Source organism: Trichomycterus rosablanca, chromosome 12 (assembly GCF_030014385.1).
Source record: "Trichomycterus rosablanca isolate fTriRos1 chromosome 12, fTriRos1.hap1, whole genome shotgun sequence".
Taxonomy (NCBI): domain Eukaryota; kingdom Metazoa; phylum Chordata; class Actinopteri; order Siluriformes; family Trichomycteridae; genus Trichomycterus; species Trichomycterus rosablanca.
The window spans coordinates 22,847,559-22,869,593 of NC_085999.1; the positions used below are offsets into that span (position 1 = coordinate 22,847,559).

The window sequence follows — 22,035 nt, forward strand, 5'->3', positions numbered from 1 at the left end:
ATTACAGCCGCTTTTGTCCGAACGAAGCGCGTTTGTGTTGGTTTGGTTGCTGGTTTTTGTATTCCAGCTTATCATCGCCTGTTTCATCCGGAATTAAAGCCGTTCTTCTGTGACTACCAGCAGAAGCGCCGGTGAATCCAACATAAACATCATCTCCAACTCATCTTGTAAAGCTAAGTACATTTCTTTGTTATTATGGCCCCAGCAGGAGCATTATATCCATGTTCCGAGTGTAACATGTTCAGTTATTCCTTCTCCGTGTTTAGTGATAACTTTATATGTGATAAGTGTAGATTAGTTGTTAGTCTGACGGAGAAGATCTCAGTGTTAGAAGGGCGCATTCGGGCATTAGAACAGACTACTACTAGTGAGTGCTTAGATTCAGCTGTAGCAGCCCCGAATGCCAGCAGTTCAGGTACAGAACCCCAGACTCCGGCATTAGAGCCCTCACAGCGGGGCGACTGGGTGACATCTCGGCGACATAGTCGTAGGGCAAAGCACCGACCATCTCAGTTGCACGTGTCCAACAGGTTTTCCCCACTCAGTGAGCCACCCGCTGAGCAGCCTGTTAATGTAAGTGCTCTGGTTATAGGAGATTCTCAGCTCCGACACGTGCGTATTGCAACCCCCATAGAGACACCAGCAACCATAGTCACCTGTATTCCGGGGGCCAGGGCGCCTGACATCAGAGCAAACCTGAAAGTGCTGGCTAATGCTAATCGTAGATTTTCGAAGATTGTTATCCACGTCGGCACTAATGATGTTCGTTTACGGCAGTCTGAGGTTACTAAGAGTAATGTTAAAGAGGTGTGTGAGTTAGCTAGGTCGATGTCTGAGGCAGTAGTGTGCTCTGGCCCCTTACCGATTCGACCCAGTGGCGAAACCTACAGCAGGTTGTTGTTGCTGAACCGCTGGATGTCTAAATGGTGCTCAGAAAACTGCATTGATTTTGTAGATAACTGGTCCACCTTTGAGGGAAGGCCTGGTCTTTTGAAGCGGGATGGTGTCCACCCCACGTGGGAGGGTGCTGCTCGCATTTCTTGCAGCATAGGTGACAGGCTTTACCACCGCGTTAGTGTAGCGGCAGATAGTGTTAAATGACTATCCAGAGCCAAGACCAGGCAGCAGACTAACAGGCCTAACCGACTGTCTGCGAGTCGCCATCGGACGTCACCCGGAATCCTTAGGTCACAAACCATTGAGACTGTGTCTGTTTACCGTGGCAGGTGTAAGCCAAAACAAAATCAAAAAGTATGTCATAATAACTTAATTAAAATTAATCTAAATGAGCATCATGAAAACCATAGTAAAGCTAAACTAAAGTTAGGACTTCTAAACATCAGGTCACTTGCATGCAAAACAGTAATTGTAAATGAAATAATTACAGATAATAGTCTTAGTGCACTTTGTTTAACTGAGACCTGGGCTAGACCTGATGAGTATCTAGGTTTAAATGAAGCATCTCCTCCGGGTTACAGTTATGAACATAAGCCACGTCTTAGTGGTCGTGGCGGAGGAATAGCCGCAATTTATGACAAGGACATAGGTCTCACTGTAAAATCAACTCCCATAACAAACTCGTTTGAAGTTCTTATCTCTGACATAACCAATAAATGTTCATCTGATAAAACTAGTATGTTTAAGCTGGTTACTGTTTATCGACCCCCTGGTCCTTACTCAGAATTTCTTAACGAATTTGCCGATTTTCTTTCTAAATTAGTTTTATCAACTAAGAAAGCTTTAATTGTTGGTGACTTTAATATCCATTATGAGGATAAATGTAATCCACTCAAAACTGCGTTTGATTCTATTTTAGAATCCTTAGGCATCACCCAAAATGTAACAGGACCCACTCACCGCTGTAAACATACCTTAGATTTAATACTTACTTATGGTATAAACATAGACAACCTGGAAATTGTACCACAGAATGACTTAATCTCTGATCACTCTCTACTAATTTATGAAGTGTCCCTGTCCAATAATATACAGCAACCGCATCGTTTTAAATATAAGCGCACTATTACATCTGCAACTGCAGCAGCGTTCATAAACTGCCTACCAGAATTACCAAATATACCAGCATCAGAACCTAAAGAACTAGATCAGGCAACTCAAAACCTAGAGACTGTATTGCGCACAACCTTAGATAACGTAGCCCCACTCAAAACTAAACTGATTAGGGAGAAAAAACTTGCTCCTTGGTACAATGACCACACATGCGCACTTAAACAAGCAGCACGGAAATTAGAACGCAAGTGGCGTCACACTACACTGGAAGTGTATAAGATTGCTTGGAAAGATGCTCTAACTGAGTATAAACATGCACTTATAAAAGCTAAATCTTTATATTATTCGTCCCTAATAGAGAAAAATAAAAACAATCCCAGATTCCTTTTTGAGACAGTGTCCAAATTAACTAAAAACGTTAATGAAACTGAATCTAATATACCGCCTGACTGTACCAGCGATGATTTTTTAAAATTCTTTAATGACAAGATAGAAAAAATACGACTTCAGAGTCAGAGTGTGTCACTTGCCAATGTTAAGTATGGACTCACTCCGAGCAGCATTGGTGATAATAGTAACGAGTTAATCCAACTAAATTCCTTTAATCCAATCTCCCAAAATGAACTAACTGTGTTGATTAAATCATCGAAGTCATCATCGTGTATACTCGATCCTGTTCCAACTCGTTTACTTAAAGATTTACTCCCAGCTATTGTAGAGCCCCTGCTTACATTAATCAATGCATCCCTTAGCCTTGGATATGTACCTAAATTGTTTAAAAGTGCTGTTATTAAACCCCTGATTAAAAAACCTAATCTTGATCCACATGTACTAGCTAATTATAGGCCAATTTCAAACCTTCCTTTTGTCTCTAAGATATTAGAAAAAGTAGTTTTCAAACAGTTATGTTCTTATTTGAATGAAAATTGTATTCATGAAAAATTTCAATCAGGATTTAGACCCAACCATAGTACCGAAACCGCATTAATTAGAGTAGTTAACGAGTTGTTAATGTCTTCTGATAATGGATGTGTCTCTTTTCTTGTTCTATTAGATCTTAGCGCAGCGTTTGATACGGTCGATCATAACATTTTACTGGAGAGGCTAGAAAATACAGTAGGTGTTAAAGGACTCGCACTCTCTTGGTTTAAATCATATCTGACTGACCGCTCTCAATTCGTTTATGTAAATAATAAATGCTCGGAAACTACAAAAGTAAAGTATGGTGTTCCACAGGGGTCGGTACTGGGACCGCTATTATTTACACTCTATATGCTTCCACTAGGTGAAATTATTCATAAACATGGCATAAACTTTCACTGCTATGCAGATGACACACAGCTGTATATATCAGCCAAACCAAATGATACTGACACAATCAGTAAGATAGAAGATTGTGTAAACGACATAAAAAACTGGATGTCATGTAATTTTCTTTTACTTAATTCAGATAAAACAGAGGTTTTACTTGTTGGCTCTAAAGCTGCAAGAGACAAGTTGTCTAACCTGGTGCTAAACTTAAACACGTTCTCTGTTACTCCCAGCCCAGATGTAAAAAACTTAGGTGTCACAATAGATTCAGATCTCTCATTTGATACACACGTTAATAATATTACTAGAGTTGCTTTCTATCATTTGCGTAACATTTCTAAAATAAGAAATATACTATCTGTTAATGACGCCGAAAAACTGATCCATGCGTTTATAACTTCTCGGTTAGATTATTGTAATGCTCTTCTAACTGGATGCTCTGGTAGATCCTTAAACAAACTCCAATTAGTTCAAAATGCAGCAGCTCGAGTGCTAACTAGAACTAAAAAATTTGACCATATTACTCCTGTTCTATCGTCTCTACACTGGCTGCCAGTTAAATTTCGCATTGATTACAAAATACTTTTACTAACTTATAAAGCGCTACATGGTCTGGCTCCACAGTATCTGAGTGAACTTATTAATCACTACAGCCCAGCGCGTCCACTTCGTTCACAAGATGCAGGGTTACTTATAGTTCCTAAAATTAAAAAGATCACGGCTGGTGGAAGAGCGTTTTCTTACAAAGCTCCACAACTCTGGAATAATCTTCCTGCCTCTATTCGGGATTCGGACACAGTCTCAATGTTTAAGTCTAGACTGAAAACATATTTATTTTCTCAGGCTTTTGATTAGTATAGACAAAGGCGCAGAGCTTGGGGGTTCTTGGTCATAGAAACTTGTGGTGATCAGGGATGTTGGGTTGCTGTCGTTCTGCCTCTCTTGTCCGATCACTCAGGTTTGGTGACGGTGGGGAGATGGGCGCTGATGTCCTGTGAAAGCCTTCATGACCTTGTTACCTGCTCGCTCTCCCTTTTAGTTATGCTGTAATAATTAGGGCTGCCGGAGTCTAAAACTCTCTGTAAAACTGTTTGTCAACTAGCATTGTACATTATTAACTACATTCTCTGTTGTTTTACCCCGAGGGCATTCTGATGGAAACCTGTTTACCCGCCGAGGTTAAGGATTAAAGTCGAGACTGCCGGGACAACGATGCTGCTCCTGTCAGATGTGACGGGTCTGGAGTAATTGCAACGACAAGAAATCACTACAGACTTTATTGAAGACTAGAGCGGATAACAACTCTATTATTATTTAATTGTTTATTTATCTATTTATTACCAGTTATGACTTTTAGATCATTTAATTCTGTGTTTGTATGATTTGTGTAAATCGTGTATTTATTTAAAGTATCCTCCAGGCCACCCATGAAGGATGGGCCCTGCTGAGTCTGGTTCCTCTCAAGGTTTCTTCCTGTAATTTTCAGGGAGTTTTTCCTTGCCACAGTCGCCCTCGGCTTGCTCAACAGGGGTTTTTGTATCTGTTGGTCCTGGATTTTGTAAAGTTGCTTTGAGACAATGTCTATTGTAAAAAGCGCTATATAAATAAAGTTGACTTGACTTGACTTGACTTATGCCTGAAGTCAATGATCTTCTCCATCGTTTTTTGTGTGTTTAGCTCCAGGTTGTTAGCTCCACACCATGACACCAGCCGTGTTATTTCCTCCCAGTATGTAGACTCATCGTTGTTTTAGATAACACTGAGCAGTGTAGTGTCATCTAAAATTCAAACAAGTTTAACAGAGTTTCTGATAGAACTACAGTCATTGGTATAGAGGGAGTAGAGCAGGGTAGAGAACACACATCCCTGTGGAGCACCAGTGCTGAGGCAGAGAGGGACAGAAATGTGATCACCTGCCTTGACATACTGTTTTCTGTCAGACAAGAATTTGTGGATCTAGAAGCAAACAGATGGGGAGACATTGAGGTGCCACAGTTTATCCAGTAGAACTAAAGTCTACAAACAGCACACGTGTGTAAGAGTGCAGTCCAGGTGTTGCAGGATGTAAGGAAGAGCCAAATTAAGGGCATCATCTACAGACCTGTTGGCTCTATATACAAACTGGAGAGAGTCATGAACGGCACCAGTCAACTTTAAGGTGTTGAAGTCTGTCAAAACACTTGTTCTGTAGTCACTGAAATGATGACAGAGTTCTTGAAGCTTGCAGGAACAGCGGACATGGTCAAGGACTGATCTAAGAGATCAATAAGGATGGGAGAAAGCTGTACAGAACAGCATCTGAGTGTAGCAGGTAAGACACCATCAGGACCAGCAGGTTTCCTGATCCTCTGTTTCCAGAGAACACAGCTGACTGTGAAGGTAATAGGGTGGTGGGCAGGGGGTGTTAGGTGTTATGGAGGGGAGGACAGATGGGTGTGAAAAGTCCAGATAAAGGAACAGTCATTTGAGGACAATTCCTGCTCCTGTCTTCCTCTCAGGCTTTGTGGGTTTAAGCTTTTGAATAAGGGGATGAAATGGATAAGGGAGTGATCAGAGTTTCCAAGTGGGGCACGGGTCTAGGCCTGGTAAGCATTTTTGATGGTGCTGTAGCAGTGGTCAAGTGTTTTGTCTTCTCGTGGGGCAGCTGATCAACTGTTTATATTTTGAAAGTTTGGCACTCAGGTTGGTGTGGTTGAAGTCTCTCATACTAATGATAGGTAAAGTGTGAGTGTTGCTGTTCAGCTTTTACAATTTGGTCAGCCAGCCATGGTGCAGTTTGTTGCTGAGTGAGCGCACGTTGAAGAGAACTATGCGGGAAAGCACAGGTCTAAACCGCATCTCCGAAGTCGTGTGAGTTTACTGCCTCTTCTTCCACGAGCTCTTCACCCTCGCGGCACATTGTTATGGGAGAACGGCTGGTAATCTCCCAATGAATTACTCCAAAGAATTCTGGAGGTATGCGAGTTAAGTTCGGAAAATAGTTCTGCTGTGTTAAGCCCCTGATGTATTGATGATGTGGGAATAAAAGAGAGATAGAAAGGATAGGAAAAGATGAATAATAAAAATGGTGATAACTAGATGGTGATAGACAGTGGCTTTTTGGGAGGAAGCAATTAAGTATTAGAACCCAATGTGGCCAACAATATGTTCCCAGAACATGGCTAAAGTCTCTTATATGAAGGCTTGTCAAGTACAACCCCAAATCAGAAAAGTTGGGACAGTATGGAAAATGCAAATAAAATAAAAATGCAGCGTTCCTTACATTTACATTTAACGACCCCATACTGCACATCTTAAGACGTGTTTGCAGGAAGAATGGGACAAAATAAAAGCTGAAACACTAAATCTCTTGGTATCCACTTGGTATGCCAAAACGTCTTTTAAGTGTGGTGAAAAAAAATGGCAACATTACAATGTGGTAAATGCTTTACTGTCCCAACTTTTTTTGGAATATGTTGCAGGCCTGAAATGCTGGAATGGATGTTTTTTAATAATTATTTCATAACAAAGTTGACCAGACAAAACATGAAATATCTCACGTTCATCCTGTCTGCAATGAAATAAAAGTCAAAGTAAATGTAAGAAACTCTGTGTTTTTTTTTCATGCTGTCCCAACTTTTTCTGATTTGGGGTTGTACATAACTTGTTCAAAAAGTGGGTTCACAAATCCTTGTTCGGTGTATTCTTTGAAGAGGGGCTTATTAATAGGGCAAAAACAAATTTTAAATTTGTTGTGTGAATCCTTTTACTCTGTTTTTACATACCCCAATTGCATTAGAAAAATGGGTTGGTATTACTGATTTCAAACATGGTGTATGCTATTAGTCCTAAATCAAATAACAGAAAATGTCTAGCACAGAACTGAAACTCACCTCATTGACATCAATTCCATTATTCACTGACCAGGTGGTCTGAAAGCACTCCAGCATGCGCTGCTCTAAGGCATTGGGCAGCCGGTGCACACGAATGAAGTCCTTCAGGTCTTTTGTGCGTGTGTGGTATAGAGATCGGCGGCAGTACATTCGCTGGATGATGGCTGTCACGTTACCAAATACCACAGCATGCATCAATGCTAACAAAAACAGACATAAACAAGAAAACATGTGTGGATGTGCACCAAAATGAGTGAATCATCATTATAATTTTATAAAGTATGTAATAAATTCTCCAAGCAGACAATCACCAAACAAATCTAGAGGAAAGGCAGGATGGTCTAGCACCAGCACTTTCTTACTTAACTCACACTTTTGCAACATATGCAGAATGTGGCTTGGCATTGTCTGAATAAAACAATCATTGTTATTTAATAGTCTTATTAGTGTGATTGCAGTAGGCAGTATTGTTATTTAATGGTCTGTTTTCTTTTTTATCCTCCTTTCTCCAATTTTCTTCTTCCTAGTGATGACACCATTATTATTATTGTTGTTGTTGTTATCTGATAGCATTGTTATTCTTCTTATTATTAATAGTATGATTGCAGAAGGTAAGAAGGCAATCAAACATTTTCTGACAGTCTTATTACTATTATTCTCTATATTATTTTTATTCTTATTCTAATTATTAGTATTGACAAAGCAAACATTCTGTTCTTCTTCTTCTTCTTTATTATTATTATACATGACCACACACACGCTCTAGTCTAGAACAAGCAGCACAAAAATTCAAGCGCAGGTGGAGGCACACTACACTGGAAGTGTATAAGATAGCATGGGAAGATTCTATAAACATATAAGTGCAAGTATAAACATGCACTTATAAAAGCTAAATCTATATCTTATTCTTTTTTAATAGCGAATAATAATAATCCTAGAATCCTTTATGAGACAATGTCCAAACTAACTAAAAATGTTACTAAAAACAAATCTTATATGCGATTTAACTGTACCAGCAATGATTTTTAAAGATACTTTAATAACAAGATTGAAAAAATACGACTTCAAAGTCAGAGTGTGTCACTTGGCAATATTAAGCATCAATTTACTTTGAGCAGCATGGGTCCTACACCCTACAAGCTAACACAATGCTAAAGCTAAACATGAACTGGATGCTGACGCTAAACATGAACTAGACTAAGACAAGACATGATTCTCTAAACATGACCTGCAAAACATGATTCTTAATATTCCAAACAATCACCAAATAAAGTAACCAAAGTCAGTACTAAAGTACCATCTATATCATGAACAGAGTAACAGGCAAAAGCATGATTAAAGAATCTATCAATGAGTTGTAGCTGTGGATCATTAGCGTAATCAACCAATCATAACAAAGGGGTGTCGATTTGCCACTATAAACAAAGCTTCCTCAACCATGTGCTCCTGGAGACAGAGGCGTGGCACATACATGAATCATTAGCTCCGGGAGCTCCTGTCACATCTAGCAAGCAGGCTCCTGCTGGATGTGACAGAAACCTGCTGTGTCTGCACTGAAAATGTCCAGAACTCACTATTGACTTTATCACAGAGTGGACCGGACTAATAAAGAACTCAAATTGCTTTTATTTTCTTCTCACTAGTTATACCACCATGTTTAACTGTTATGTTATGATGTTCTTTTGGTTGAATGCAATGTTAGTTTTATACCAGATGTAACAGACCCATGCCTTCCAAAAAGTTCCACCCTAGAATCCTAGATCAGTCCAAAGAATTTCTTTGGAATTTCAGTCCAAAGAATTTCTTATTACTGACTTTGGTCATCAGTTTGTTTTGTTTGTTTTTTAGCAAATGCAAGACAAGCCTCTTTTTTTGGTCAGTAGTGGTTTGCGCTTTACAACTATTCTATTTTTCAGTGTCTTTCTTATTGTGGAGTCGTGTAGACTGGCCATAAATGTGTTAGTCATGCAGCTCTTAGTTTTGTCTGAGATCTTTTGTGAAGTTGTCAATACATTGGTGAAATTTTGGTAGGCAGGCCACTCCTAGGAATGTTCACCACTGTTTGTTTGTAAATGATTGCTCCTTTTGTGGTTTTCTGAAGTCCCAGAGCCTTAGCGATGGCTTTGTAACCCCTTTTCAGACTGACACTTCAGTGATTTTGCCTCACACACGTATTTAAATCTCTTTACAATGTGGCATCAGGTGCTGCTTTTTAAAACCCTCTAGCCTGCTTCACATTGCCAGACAGTTAATGATCTTAAGATTTTACAGGTCGGACAACAGTCATGCCTGGGTGTGGCTAGTGAAACTGACCCCAACTGTCAGTTGAATTTAGTTAACTAAAAATGTGTGTGTTTTCATTTTGTGTGTACTTGAATTATCTTGGTCTAATTTGTTAGATCTAACTCTTTCTGTGCAACAGCAGAAACTGACACAATTCTTAATAGATACTTTTAGAAAGCAAGAAGCCAATCCACATGCTACATCATGGTTATGAGCCCAAATGCAGAGGGTGGGAACAGTCAACATAAGAATGATATTCAAATGACTTCATGCATCAGAGCACTATCCTGCCATATAAAATAAGGCTTTTCCAGCACAAAATAGTGTAATGATCAACAAACACACAAAGACAAATGAAACAAAGACACACTGCGTGCAACTGGATTCACGTTTTTTAGCATATGAAACATTTCCCTCAGCCCCAAGTTTCTGCCAAAATTACCCCAAAAGGTACACTTTGCTGGCACATGTGAGAAATGTTTCTCTTAACAGGCAGAAGCTTAAATACAATCACATGTGCATCACAGTGTGTAAACTACCTTGTTTTAGGACAAGGGTTATAGACTGCAAGTGAAAGCTAGATATTTAGATATGATATAAAAGCAATGCCACAGTGTCAGCAGGTGGACCTCATTGCATATGCAAATCATCTTTAGCTTTGTCAATTCTGTTTAACATCAGTAGTAAACATAGAAAAGTTTACTGATCGAGACAATAATCATTCTCCCAATGAAAGTCCGAGTTATTACCTTCCAGTCATACTTTGTAGACAGCACAGAGTATGAATCTTTACAGCCCACTGGAGAAAGCAAATTGCTTACACACTAAGCAGGTTGCTGTCATCTAGCCACAGACAGCACAAAATCACCACTGCCAAATTTAATTTGCCTATTATTTTAATTCTTTGTGTCACTGAACAAGACAGCACTAAGCACTAAGAACCATTACTTCTAAGAGCTTACCAACAAACTTAGACACCACGTGTTCTCTGCATGATTAAAAACCTGTACCAGAAAACTTTGCTGTAGAGATACGTTTCGCCACTCAATCCAAGTGACTTCTTCAGTCTAATTCTAATTCTTCGTATCTCTACAACAAACTTGTGTCCAGATGAACTGATTCAACTTTGTGGATTTGTGTACCTGGATTATTGAGCATGCATCAAAAGATTCAGTATAATATGGTGCCCTTAAGTGGCTCAGTCAAATCTGTACACAACTTCTATAACTTTTTTTGGTTTTGATTAAAAAAATGGTTTAATATAAAAAGTAAAGTTTGAAGAAAAAGGTATATAAATCACAGGTTTGACACTTGTAAAACTGGTTCAGATTAAAAAGGATTAGAGAATCAAGACTATGGTATTTCAATGCACTGTATCATTCACAAGTGAATGTTTAGAGCATACTTTAAAAAATGTGTTAACTCACCACCAATCAGCATGGTGCAAATAGAGAAGACTTTCTCAGAGTCAGTGTTGGCTGAGACGTTGCCAAAGCCCACGCTGGTTAGACTGCTTAAAGCAAAGTACAGGGATGTCACATAAGAGCTCCTTACAGATGGCCCACCACCCAGCATTGAGCCAAGACCAAGACCGTCTACTGTCCTTGTACCATTCCACTGGCTGTAGTTTCCTCCCAAGTTTTGGCTAACCACATCAGCACTAGACGAATTCCACTGACTCATGTTCTTACTCAAGCCGTCCAGGTGGTTTGGCCTCAGAGAATCAGGGAGGAGGGAGGCAAGAGGAGAAAGGACATATGGTGTTCCCAGACGCTTGGCTAGCTCATGCAGCCAGCCTGTATGTAAAGAAAAAATTATATACACATGAGATAATAAACAGTTTTAGCCCTAAACTAACTCACTTTTCTGAATTTAGGCAACACAAATATTTTACAAAATTTGGTCTAAGTATCTCAGCAGTCTTTTACTTATTTCATTAACACCTTTAGAAGATATACGATAGGCTCATTTGTATCTATGATTTCATACAGTTAAGACATTGCATGCTGTTTGAAGTTATGTGCATTTGACAAAATACATAAACAGGGGGACGCAGGTCCTTTGACTACAATATTGTTTATTAGCTCTATTGCATTGCACCTGTTTCGGTTCTAATTAAGAGAGGCCTAAACACCAGTGTGAGTCATTCTGTAATGGGGCTAGTGAGGTTGAGCAGCCTTCACTCATCAGCAAGCTTATTCTGGACCCAAGGGCAGGTCAGTATGAGGATAAAAACAAGTGATTTAATTCTCTTGAACTGACAAAAGTAGAAGAAAAAGATTCTCAATGTCTTCATTGATTTTGAACTTAATTAAATTATGTTAACACATTTAGAACGTAATATCTGCAGAGCTCAGGTTGTGCAGTGGTAAAACACACTAGCACACCAGAGCTGACATCTCAAACTCGGAGGCCAGGCACCTATATGAAAAATTGCTTATCCAGAGGGCAGAAATGTCAGGTTTTTTTTTTATAACTGATGCAATTATGGTCTCTGCTGGCTAATCAATGGTGCCTGTGTGATATAGATCTTCATATGAACCCACCCAGTGCAGATGGAAAAGAGGCAGCTGGCTACTGCACGTGTCAAAAGGGGTGTGTGCTAGTCACTGCCCTCCTTGGTTAGCAAAATTGGGTAATTGGATATGACTAGATCATAGGAGCAATACTAGAATCAATACTAGAATACTAGGATCAGAGGCAAAATGAGACTGAAAGGTTTGTATATTCAAGTTACAGCATTTCCCAATAAGCAAGTAAATAATAACAGATAAGGGAACCATGGTTTAGTATTAAAGGACGATCCAAAGGATCAGTCTTTACAAGAAATGATTACAATATGTAAGGTTTAGTTTAAAAAGAACTCAATGCAAGACTGCAAATTATTTAATCATCTACTGTTCATAATATTGTGAAAAAAATCAGGGAATCTGGAGAGATCTCAGTCTGTGTAGGGCAAAGCTGGAAACCACTATTGAATGTGTGTGATCTTTTAAGCTGTCTGATGTCACTGCATGAGAATCTATCATGATAAAATTATAAAAATAGCCACATGAGCAAAGGAGAACATCAGTAAACCATTGGCACACAACACAGTTTGACGCTGCATTAAGAAATGTAGCCTGAACCTCTATCACACAAAGAAAAAGCCATATATTAATTTTATGTATAACCACCTCCAAATTCTAAGTTCCAAGGTCCAAGCTTATTTCAGACAGTAAAGTTCATGATTATTTTAGCAAGATGATGCCAGGCCTCATTCCGTATGCACCACAACAGCATGGCTTCATAAACACAATATGTTTACTTGACTAGCCTGCCTGTAGTCCAGTTCTATCTTTTATTGAACATTTATAGTGCAGCATGAAGAAGAGAATAAGACAGTGGCAACCACAAACTGTTGAGCAGCTAAAGTCTTGTATCAAACTGAATGGACAAAATTCAACTTGCAAACCTGCAACAATTAGTGTCCTCATTTACCAAACTAGTAAAGTCTCATTAATAAGAAATGTGTTAAAACATGGGGGTAAACATGCCTCTGTCCCAACTTTTTGGAGTGTGTTGCAGGCATACCATTTTAAAGATGTTTATATTTATAAAATAAAGCTGATTAGTAAAAACATTGGAAATCCTTTCTTTTACTTTAATTGGTTAAAGAAAGATCAAGAGAACTCACAAAATATCCCAACTTTTCTGGAAATGGGGTTTGTAGTGTAGTTTCAATAGTTTCACATAAATAAATGTCATAATTAAGGAAATGATGCCATGGTTGGTTAGCAGGTATTTTAATTATTTATGTACCAGGACAGTGTCACGCTTGGAGCCTCAGGGTGATCCTGTGCTCCAGTGTGCCACGCCCTTCTCTCCCCAGTCTCCAGCCAGCCTCCCTCTCCTGATTGGTTAGCTGGGGCTAATTAGCCCCAGCTGCTACTATTTAGGAGAGGCTCAGGGAAAGGCTGGTTGGAGACTATTTTCATGGTAACTCTGTTTGCTCTGTTTGCTCTGTTTGCTCTGTTTGCTCTGTTTGCTCTGTTTGCTCTGTTTGCTCTGTTTGCTCTGTTTGCTCTGTTTGCTCTGTTTGCTCTGTCCGTTAGCCTGTTTAGACTTTGTTTAGCCTGTCCGTTAGCCTGTTTAGTCTGTTTTGCCTGTTTAGTCTTTGTTTAGCCTGTCCGTTAGCCTGTTTCGTCTGTTTTGCCTGTTTAGTCTTTGTTTAGCCTGTCCGTTAGCCTGCTCAGTCTGTTTAGCCCAGTTAGTCTGTTTAGCCCAGTTAGTCTGTTTAGTCCTGTTCTGTCAGTTTAACCCTGTCTTGTCTTTATTATTATTAAATATAGTTTCTATCACACATCTCTGCGTTTGTGTCCGCCCCTCCTGTCCGTCTAGCCCACATACCGTTACAGAATAGTCTCCCTCAATTAGGACACAGCGAGATGTTGCTTGTTCACGTTTTCCCAGACTTTGGCTCTATGAGGTTTCCTCTGGTCTTCCCGCTTAGTAGGCCGGCTCCTTATGATGGAAGCAACCATAGTGTTGAAGGCTTCCTTCTACAGAGCCAGCTCTACCTGCAGAACCTTCTGGACCCCCAGCCAACTGAAATCGACAAGGTACGATTTATGATGTCTAGACTGAGGGGTGCTGCTCATGAGTGGGCTAAGCAGCTTTGGTCTGACAGGGGAGTTGTGCTGAACTCGGTGAAGGATTTTGAGGGCCTCATGAGAACCAAATTTCCATGTAGCAAAGTGCCCACTGCAGCTTATACCTGGCATCCAGTGCCCACTGGGGAGGTTAAATTTTCCCCAGTGCCCACTGCGGATGTGGTCCAGGAGCCAGTGCCCGCTTATAAAGCTCGTGACTGTCCCAAGTCCACGTTAGGAGCCAGCCAAAATTATTTAGGTCCTGTTTCCGGTTTCGACCCCAAGGGCTCCGGGAGTCCTTCTGTTGGTTCGCCGGCTCCAGTGTTTTCGCAGCTGAGTCCAGTTTCTCCAGGGTCCAAACAGCTGACTTTTGACGCCTTTCCAGGGTCCAAGCAGCTGATTTCGGATGCCTCTCCAGTGTTTTCGCAGATGAGTCCAGTTTTTCCAGGGTCCAAACAGCTGACTTTTGACGCATACCCAGGGTCCAAGCAGCTGATTTCGGACGTCTCTCCAGTGTTTTCGCAGCTGAGTCCAGTTTCTCCAGGGTCCAAACAGCTGACTTTTGACGCATATCCAGGGTCCAAGCAGCTGATTTCGGACGCCTCTCCAGTGTTTTCGCAGCTGAGTCCAGTTTCTCCAGGGTCCAAACAGCTGACTTCTGACGCATATCCAGGGTCCAAGCAGCTGATTTCGGACGCCTCTCCAGTGTTTTCGCAGCTGAGTCCAGTTTCTCCAGGGTCCAAACAGCTGACTTTTGACGCATATCCAGGGTCCAAGCAGCTGATTTCGGACGCCTCTCCAGTGTTTTCACAGCTGAGTCCAGTTTCTCCAGGGTCCAAACAGCTGACTTCTGACGCATATCCAGGGTCCAAGCAGCTGATTTCGAACGCCTCTCCAGTGTTTTCGCAGCTGAGTCCAGTTTCTCCAGGGTCCAAACAGCTGACTTCTGACGCATATCCAGGGTCCAAGCAGCTGATTTCGGATGCCTCTCCAGTGTTTTCGCGGCTGACTTCGGGCGCCTCTCCAGGGTCCTCACGGCTGAGTGACGTTTCTCCAGTGCTTTTGCAGTTACCTTCGGACGCCTTTCCAGGGTTCTCACAGCTGTTTCGAGAAGTTTCTCAAGGGTTTTTGCAGCTGAGTCCGGACGCCTCTCCGGGGTCCTCACGGCTGAGTGATGTTTCTCTAGTGTTTTCGCAGCTGACTTCGGACGCCTCTCCAGGGTCCTCGCAGCTGAATGACGTTTCTCCAGTGTTTTCGCAGCTGACTTCGGACGCCTCTCCAGGGTCCACGCAGCTGAATGACGTTGCTCCAGTGTTTTCCCAAGTGACTTCGGACGCCTCTCCAGGGTCCTCGCAGCTGAGTGACGTTTCTCTAGTGTTTTCGCAGTTAACTTCTCAAGGGTTCTCGCAGCTGACTCCGGATGCTTCTTCGCCAGGCTCCACGCAGCTGACTCCCGAAGCCTCTTCGCCAGGCTCCACGCAGCTGACTCACGAAGCCTCTTCGCCACGCAGCTGGCTTCTGTTCCCGAGTTGGCGCATCCCGATGGCGCTCCTGTTCCCGAGTTGGCGCATCCCGATGGCGCTCCTGTTCCCGAGTTGGCGCATCCCGATGGCGCTCCTGTTCCCGAGTTGGCGCATCCCGATGGCGCTCCTGTTCCCGAGTTGGCGCATCCCGATGGCGCTCCTGTTCCCGAGTTGGCGCATCCCGATGGCGCTCCTGTTCCCGAGTTGGCGCATCCCGATGGCGCTCCTGTTCCCGAGTTGGCGCATCCCGATGGCGCTCCTGTTCCCGAGTTGGCGCATCCCGATGGCGCTCCTGTTCCCGAGTTGGCGCATCCCGATGGCGCTCCTGTTCCCGAGTTGGCGCATCCCGATGGCGCTCCTGTTCCCGAGTTGGCGCATCCCGATGGCGCTCCTGTTCCCGAGTTGGCGCATCCCGATGGCGCTCCTGTTCCCGAGTTGGCGCATCCCGATGGCGCTCCTGTTCCCGAGTTGGCGCATCCCGATGGCGCTCCTGTTCCCGAGTTGGCGCATCCCGATGGCGCTCCTGTTCCCGAGTTGGCGCATCCCGATGGCGCTCCTGTTCCCGAGTTGGCGCATCCCGATGGCGATCCTGTTCCCGAGTTGGCGCATCCCGATGGCGCTCCTGTTCCCGAGTTGGTGTCCTCCGACGGCGCTCCTGTTCCCGAGTTGGTGTCCTCCGACGGAACTTCTGTTCCCGAGTTGGTGTCCTCCGACGGCGTTGGTGTCCTCCGACGGCGCTTCTGTTCCCGAGTTGGTGTCCTCCGACGGCGCTCCTGTTCCCGAGTTGGCGCATCCCGATGGCGCTCCTGTTCCCGAGTTGGCGCATCCCGATGGCGCTCCTGTTCCCGAGTTGGCGCATCCCGATGGCGCTCCTGTTCCCGAGTTGGTGTCCTCCGACGGCGCTCCTGTTCCCGAGTTGGTGTCCTCCGACGGAACTTCTGTTCCCGAGTTGGTGTCCTCCGACGGCACTTCTGTTCCCGAGTTGGTGTCCTCCGACGGCGTTGGTGTCCTCCGACGGCGCTTCTGTTCCCGAGTTGGTGTCCTCCGACGGCGCTTCTGTTCCCGAGTTGGTGTCCTCCGACGGCGCTCCTGTTCCCGAGTTGGTGTCCTCCGACGGCGCTCCTGTTCCTGAGTTGGCGCCCCCTGATGGCGCTCCTGTTCCCGAGTCGGTGCCCCCTGATGGCACTCCGGTCTCCAAAGGCGCTCCTGTCAAGTCGGCACCCCCAGAGGGTGCTCCTGGTTCTTTATCAGCACCCACCGACGGCGCTTCTGAACTTTTGTCATGCCTGCCTCGGAATTTTTTGAATGACTTCGAATTTGCCCCTCAAGGTCCAGGACCTCCTTTTAGTTTTTGTATTTGGGCACGCCAGGAGTCGTGCCTTCGGGGAGGGGCCTACTGTCACGCTTGGAGCCTCAGGGTGATCCTGTGCTCCAGTGTGCCACGCCCTTCTCTCCCCAGTCTCCAGCCAGCCTCCCTCTCCTGATTGGTTAGCTGGGGCTAATTAGCCCCAGCTGCTACTATTTAGGAGAGGCTCAGGGAGAGGCTGGTTGGAGACTATTTTCATGGTAACTCTGTTTGCGTCTGTTTTCTCTGCTCCTGGTACTCTGTCCGTTTGCTCTGTTTGCTCTGTTTGCCCTGTAAGTCTGTTTAGTCTTTGTTTAGCCTGTCCGTTAGCCTGTTTAGCCTGTTTAGACTTTGTTTAGCCTGTCCGTTAGCCTGTTTAGTCTGTTTTGCCTGTTTAGTCTTTGTTTAGCCTGTCCGTTAGCCTGTTTCGTCTGTTTTGCCTGTTTAGTCTTTGTTTAGCCTGTCCGTTAGCCTGCTCAGTCTGTTTAGCCCAGTTAGTCTGTTTAGCCCAGTTAGTCTGTTTAGCCCAGTTAGTCTGTTTAGCCCAGTTAGTCTGTTTAGTCCTGTTCTGTCAGTTTAACCCTGTCTTGTCTTTATTATTATTAAATATAGTTTCTATCACACATCTCTGCGTTTGTGTCCGCCCCTCCTGTCCGTCTAGCCCACATACCGTTACAGACAGCTTACAGTTTACACACAGTTCAAAATCACTATGTCTGACAAAACAAACCAATGTTTAACTTCTTTGATTACTGAAGATTACTGTATACAGTAGACCTGTACAGTTTACCAGAACACTACTGAAGAAAAGGGCATTTTAACTTACAGTTAAAGTCATAAGTTTACATACACCTTAGACACATTTATTTAAGTGTTTTTTTTTTTTTTTTTTTTTTTTTTTACAATTTCTAACATTTAATGCTAGTAAACATTTCCTCTCTGTCAGTTAGTATCACTACTATATTTTAAAATGTGAAATGTGAATAATACTAGAGACAATTATTTACAGTTTCAATAAAAAAATTCAACCCTTCCTGCAAATTAGGCTTATTAGTAAAATTTACAATGACTGATTATCTCTTTATCATGTCACCTGTTAGTGGGTGGGATATATTAGGCAGCAAGTGAACATATTATCCTCAAAGTTGATGTGTTAGCAGCAGGAAAAATGTGATGTCTAGACGACTGGGTAAGAGCATCTCCAAAACTGTAGCTCTTGTGGGGTGTCTGCAGTGGTCAGTATCTGTCAAAAGTGGTCCAAGGAAGGAGCAGCCAAGACTCACTGATGTGCGTCCGATCCATGAAGGCCCCACCACGCAACTTACAGGAGTTAAAGGATCTGCTGCTTACATCTTGGTGCCAGATACCACAGCACACCTTCAGGGGTCTAGTTGAGTTCATGCCTCAATGGGTCAGGGCTGTTTTGGCAGCAAAAGTGGTCCGACAATAAATTAGGAAGGTGGTCATAATATTATGCCTGATTGGTGTAAAAAAATCTGCTGTTTGCAATAAACCAACAAAACAAGAACAATTTAAGTAGCTCAATAAAAGTCATTTCTCCAAATTCAACACAAAATGCCACTTTTAATATCCCTTGTCACCAATTCCTCTCCATATTAGTAACTACTTCACTTAAACACTTCATGAAAAGTGTCTTTAGTATCTAGTACCCTTTTGCTGTTTTGAGTCAGACACCAGCTTCTGACAGTGTTCCTAAGGAATCTTAGCACATTCCTCATGGACAATGGCCTCCAGTTCGCTAATATTTGTGGAATTGCATGCTGCTTTAAATCTCTGTGAAATTTTTATAGATCTCACCAACCTACTGTGATGGCCATTCCAGAATCTTCTTCTTCTAAAACCAAGTGCTGGTGGGCTTTTTGGTATTATTGTTCTGGGATTATTGTTCTGCTGGAAGGCAGAATGATACCCAAGATGACACCCAAGCTTCAGCTTTCTCTCAGAAGATGGCAGCAGGAAGCGTAGATTAACTTGTTCTGCTCTGAAACAAATTACAATTCCCAGACGCTGTAGCACTAATCAGCGCTAAACTCTCAGCACCTGTAGCCAAGGTTACTTAAGGAAACACCAAATGCCTATTCAGTGCTGAGTCACTCTGTCAGGTAGTTGGTTGGTGTGTGTTTCTCCCTTGCTATTTCTCCTAAAAGAGATACGTTTACTACAGAGCACTTTCTAATGCCACGTTTACATTGTGTTTACTTCTGCATTACAAAAGCCATTGTTTCCTGAATTGAATCTTTTCCCAAAACTTTTTTCTTCTTTTTTGATTCTTCACAAGAGTTGGTTTGCTGTATCGACTCACTTTCCCTTAAGGCTCTTTTATCGCATTTTTTTCTTTCGAATTAAGTGAAGCATTTGGACTTCGGCTGTGTGTCAGGTGACTGGTAGATCGAGTAGCTGGTTGACTGGCCGCGGTAGCAGTCCCACCTAGTGCTTTCTCCCACTTAGTTGTAGCTTCTCTATTCTGTTTCACAAACACTCTTCCCTCCTCCTGTATATTGGGTCCAGACACCCTTGCTGGTAAGTCCCCTTCGCTTTTCCCCATCAGCCCCTCATTACAGAATGACTCGGCCAGCATGGACCCAGCGAACCTGAAGAAAGTCAAGGAGGCTGTTGAGCGGCAGGGTTCCCTCCAGTCGCGACCAGATACTGAGTCAGATTCTTTCTGAGATCTGCAGATCTCGGACTGCAGTTGCCACCTAGGAACCTCCCGCCTCCACTCCACTACCCTCCCACATAGGCACACAACCTGCCCGCCCTCAAGCATTTTAGTGGAGACCTGGTACATTGTAGGGGTTTTCCTTCTCCAATGCTAGCTGGCATTTGAGCTTCAGCCCTTGCAATTTCCCACCAAGTGGCCACAGAACACCCACATAATCACTGTCCTGTCTGATTGGGCTCTGACCCAGGCGACCATGATCTGGATAATTGAGTCTCTCAGATGGGGACTTGAAGAGGCTAAATGAGAAGCTCAGTGACAGGAGCCCAATCCCATTAACAGCTTCCAGGCAAGCTAATCATTCCAACCTTCATTTAGAGATAAGTCCTGCAATGGAAACACACTTCCCCTTCTTCAGGCCAGCCAGGACTAATAGAACACATGAGTTTTGTCACAGATGGACTGTGATATGTGGAAGTATGTTGGGTTGAGGTCCTTGCCCTGAACTCGACCTGCAGGCCTCTTGAACCCTCTTCCTATAGCTTGCAGTAAAAAGATCTTTCTCATGCTTTCTGTCTTGGCCTTGGGGGTGCAAAAAAGCTTCCCAGGCTGAGACAGAGAAAAGAGTCCATTATTTGGATGGCTGGGGTCCCTTATTATCTTCCTGAGTGTTGACCAGCACCGTTTAATATATATGGAGTGCAAGTCAGGAAGCTCAGTTCAGCTGATCACACCACCCTCTGTAGAACCAGCCTGTCCAGCTTGGTGCTGTTTCCAAACCAGGCTGTGATTTTTCCTGTGATGATGCTTTCGGTGGTGCAGCTGTAGAAGCTATGTAGCACCTTTGAGGGCAATTTGATGTCTCTTAAGCACCTAATGTGATATAGATGTTGTAATAGTCCCAATTATATTGTTGCGTACAAAGTAGGTATCCTAAACAACTTGCTAAAACTAGAGTTTGTTGACATGTTATGATGTAATCTGTGCAAAATACATGGAGTATAAAAAGGCAACAGAGTTGCACTGACTAATCCAAAGCAAAACATGAATTCAGAAAAAGCATTCATCATTAAGGAGTAAATGCTCACTTGTAATGCTCACATTGAAATAAATATTTACAGGCTTTATGGTGTGGAAAAACAACCTAATTGCAGCATTATGATAATACGTAACCATAGCAACCAATTTGTAAAAGATGGTGACGGTAAAGGATAAAGATTTAGTTAAGAGGAGGCAAAACATGTTTTATTATCAATGATCCAGTTCATTCCAAAGATGTTTAATTTCAGGACTATAAAATGCAGGAGTTTCTCTACACCAAATTTGTCAAATAGTGTCTTTATTGACCTGGCAGTGTGGAGGACTACAGTCAGGCTGGTACAGGTAGGAGCTTACAGAGGAAAACTCCATTATCATCTTTCCGTAATAATTTAAACATCAAATTAAAATAACTTTTAAAAGGAAGAACATAACAAATTTTACATATCTGTATTTTCTTCCCTAAAAACCACACATTATTACCTTCTGGCTTCAACTAAAGTAATTATGTATAATAAAAGGATAATGCTGATCCTTAAAATTGCTATTTTTATTGCCCAGCAAGTTTTGTCAGTATGACAGTACTGGTATTATGACTGACAAGACAAATTTTAGGTTATACATTCATCATTTATTTATATTACTATATAACTTTTTTGTGGTGGGTCATGTGGCACCTGACAAACACAGGATGCAAGAAAGGAATGCACTTTGGACAATCCATTGCACAGGAAGACACAATTGAAAATGTACTTTGCCATAAGATAAATCTCAGGGGTACCGCTCTTAATTTAGTAAATGTTTCTGCCCGTCTGTGGTGAAGAATTCAGATATGCTGTTTCCGGAGCACACTAGCAGATGTCCTGGTGTGAGGTGCAGAATTCAGAAGTGCTGTTTCTGGATCACACCAGCAGCTGCCATAAGATGAATCTTAATGTTACCACTTTTAATTTAGTAGATGTTTCTGCCCATATTTGTGCTGAAAAATTTAGACATGCTGTTTTAGCAGCCCACTACCAGATGCCCTGGTCTGAGGTGCAGAATTTAGAAATGCTGTTTCTGGATCACACCAGCAGCTGCCTGGTACACAAGGCAGAATTTAGACCTACTATTTCTGGAGAGCACCAACAGCTGGCCTGCTTTGTGGTGTAGAATTCAGAAAAGCAGTTTCAGGAGCACAGAAGCAGCTTCCCCAGTCTGTGATGCAGAATGCTTTTCAGCAGCAGTAGCACGTTCATTTATTCATTCATTCATCCCTGGACCACTGCAACTGAGAATCAAAAACAGGAAGTTCTTGCTGTGAGGCAACAATTTGCCCTGCTACCCATCAAGCCAATGTGCC

The 22,035-nt window shown here is 42.7% G+C and overlaps 1 protein-coding gene across 1 annotated transcript in view; it reads right to left on the reverse strand.

Annotated features, from left to right (window-relative positions):
- The window catches only part of kcnh3 (potassium voltage-gated channel, subfamily H (eag-related), member 3), a 100,564-nt gene that overhangs the window by 26,773 nt on the left and 51,756 nt on the right, over window positions 1–22,035 (reverse strand). Inside the window, exons 8-9 of the mRNA XM_063005450.1 lie at window positions 10,904–11,272; window positions 7,194–7,393 (exon numbers count right to left, since the gene is read on the reverse strand). Of these exons, the coding sequence (XP_062861520.1) occupies window positions 7,194–7,393; window positions 10,904–11,272 (569 nt within the window). The remainder of the gene's footprint in view (window positions 1–7,193; window positions 7,394–10,903; window positions 11,273–22,035) is intronic.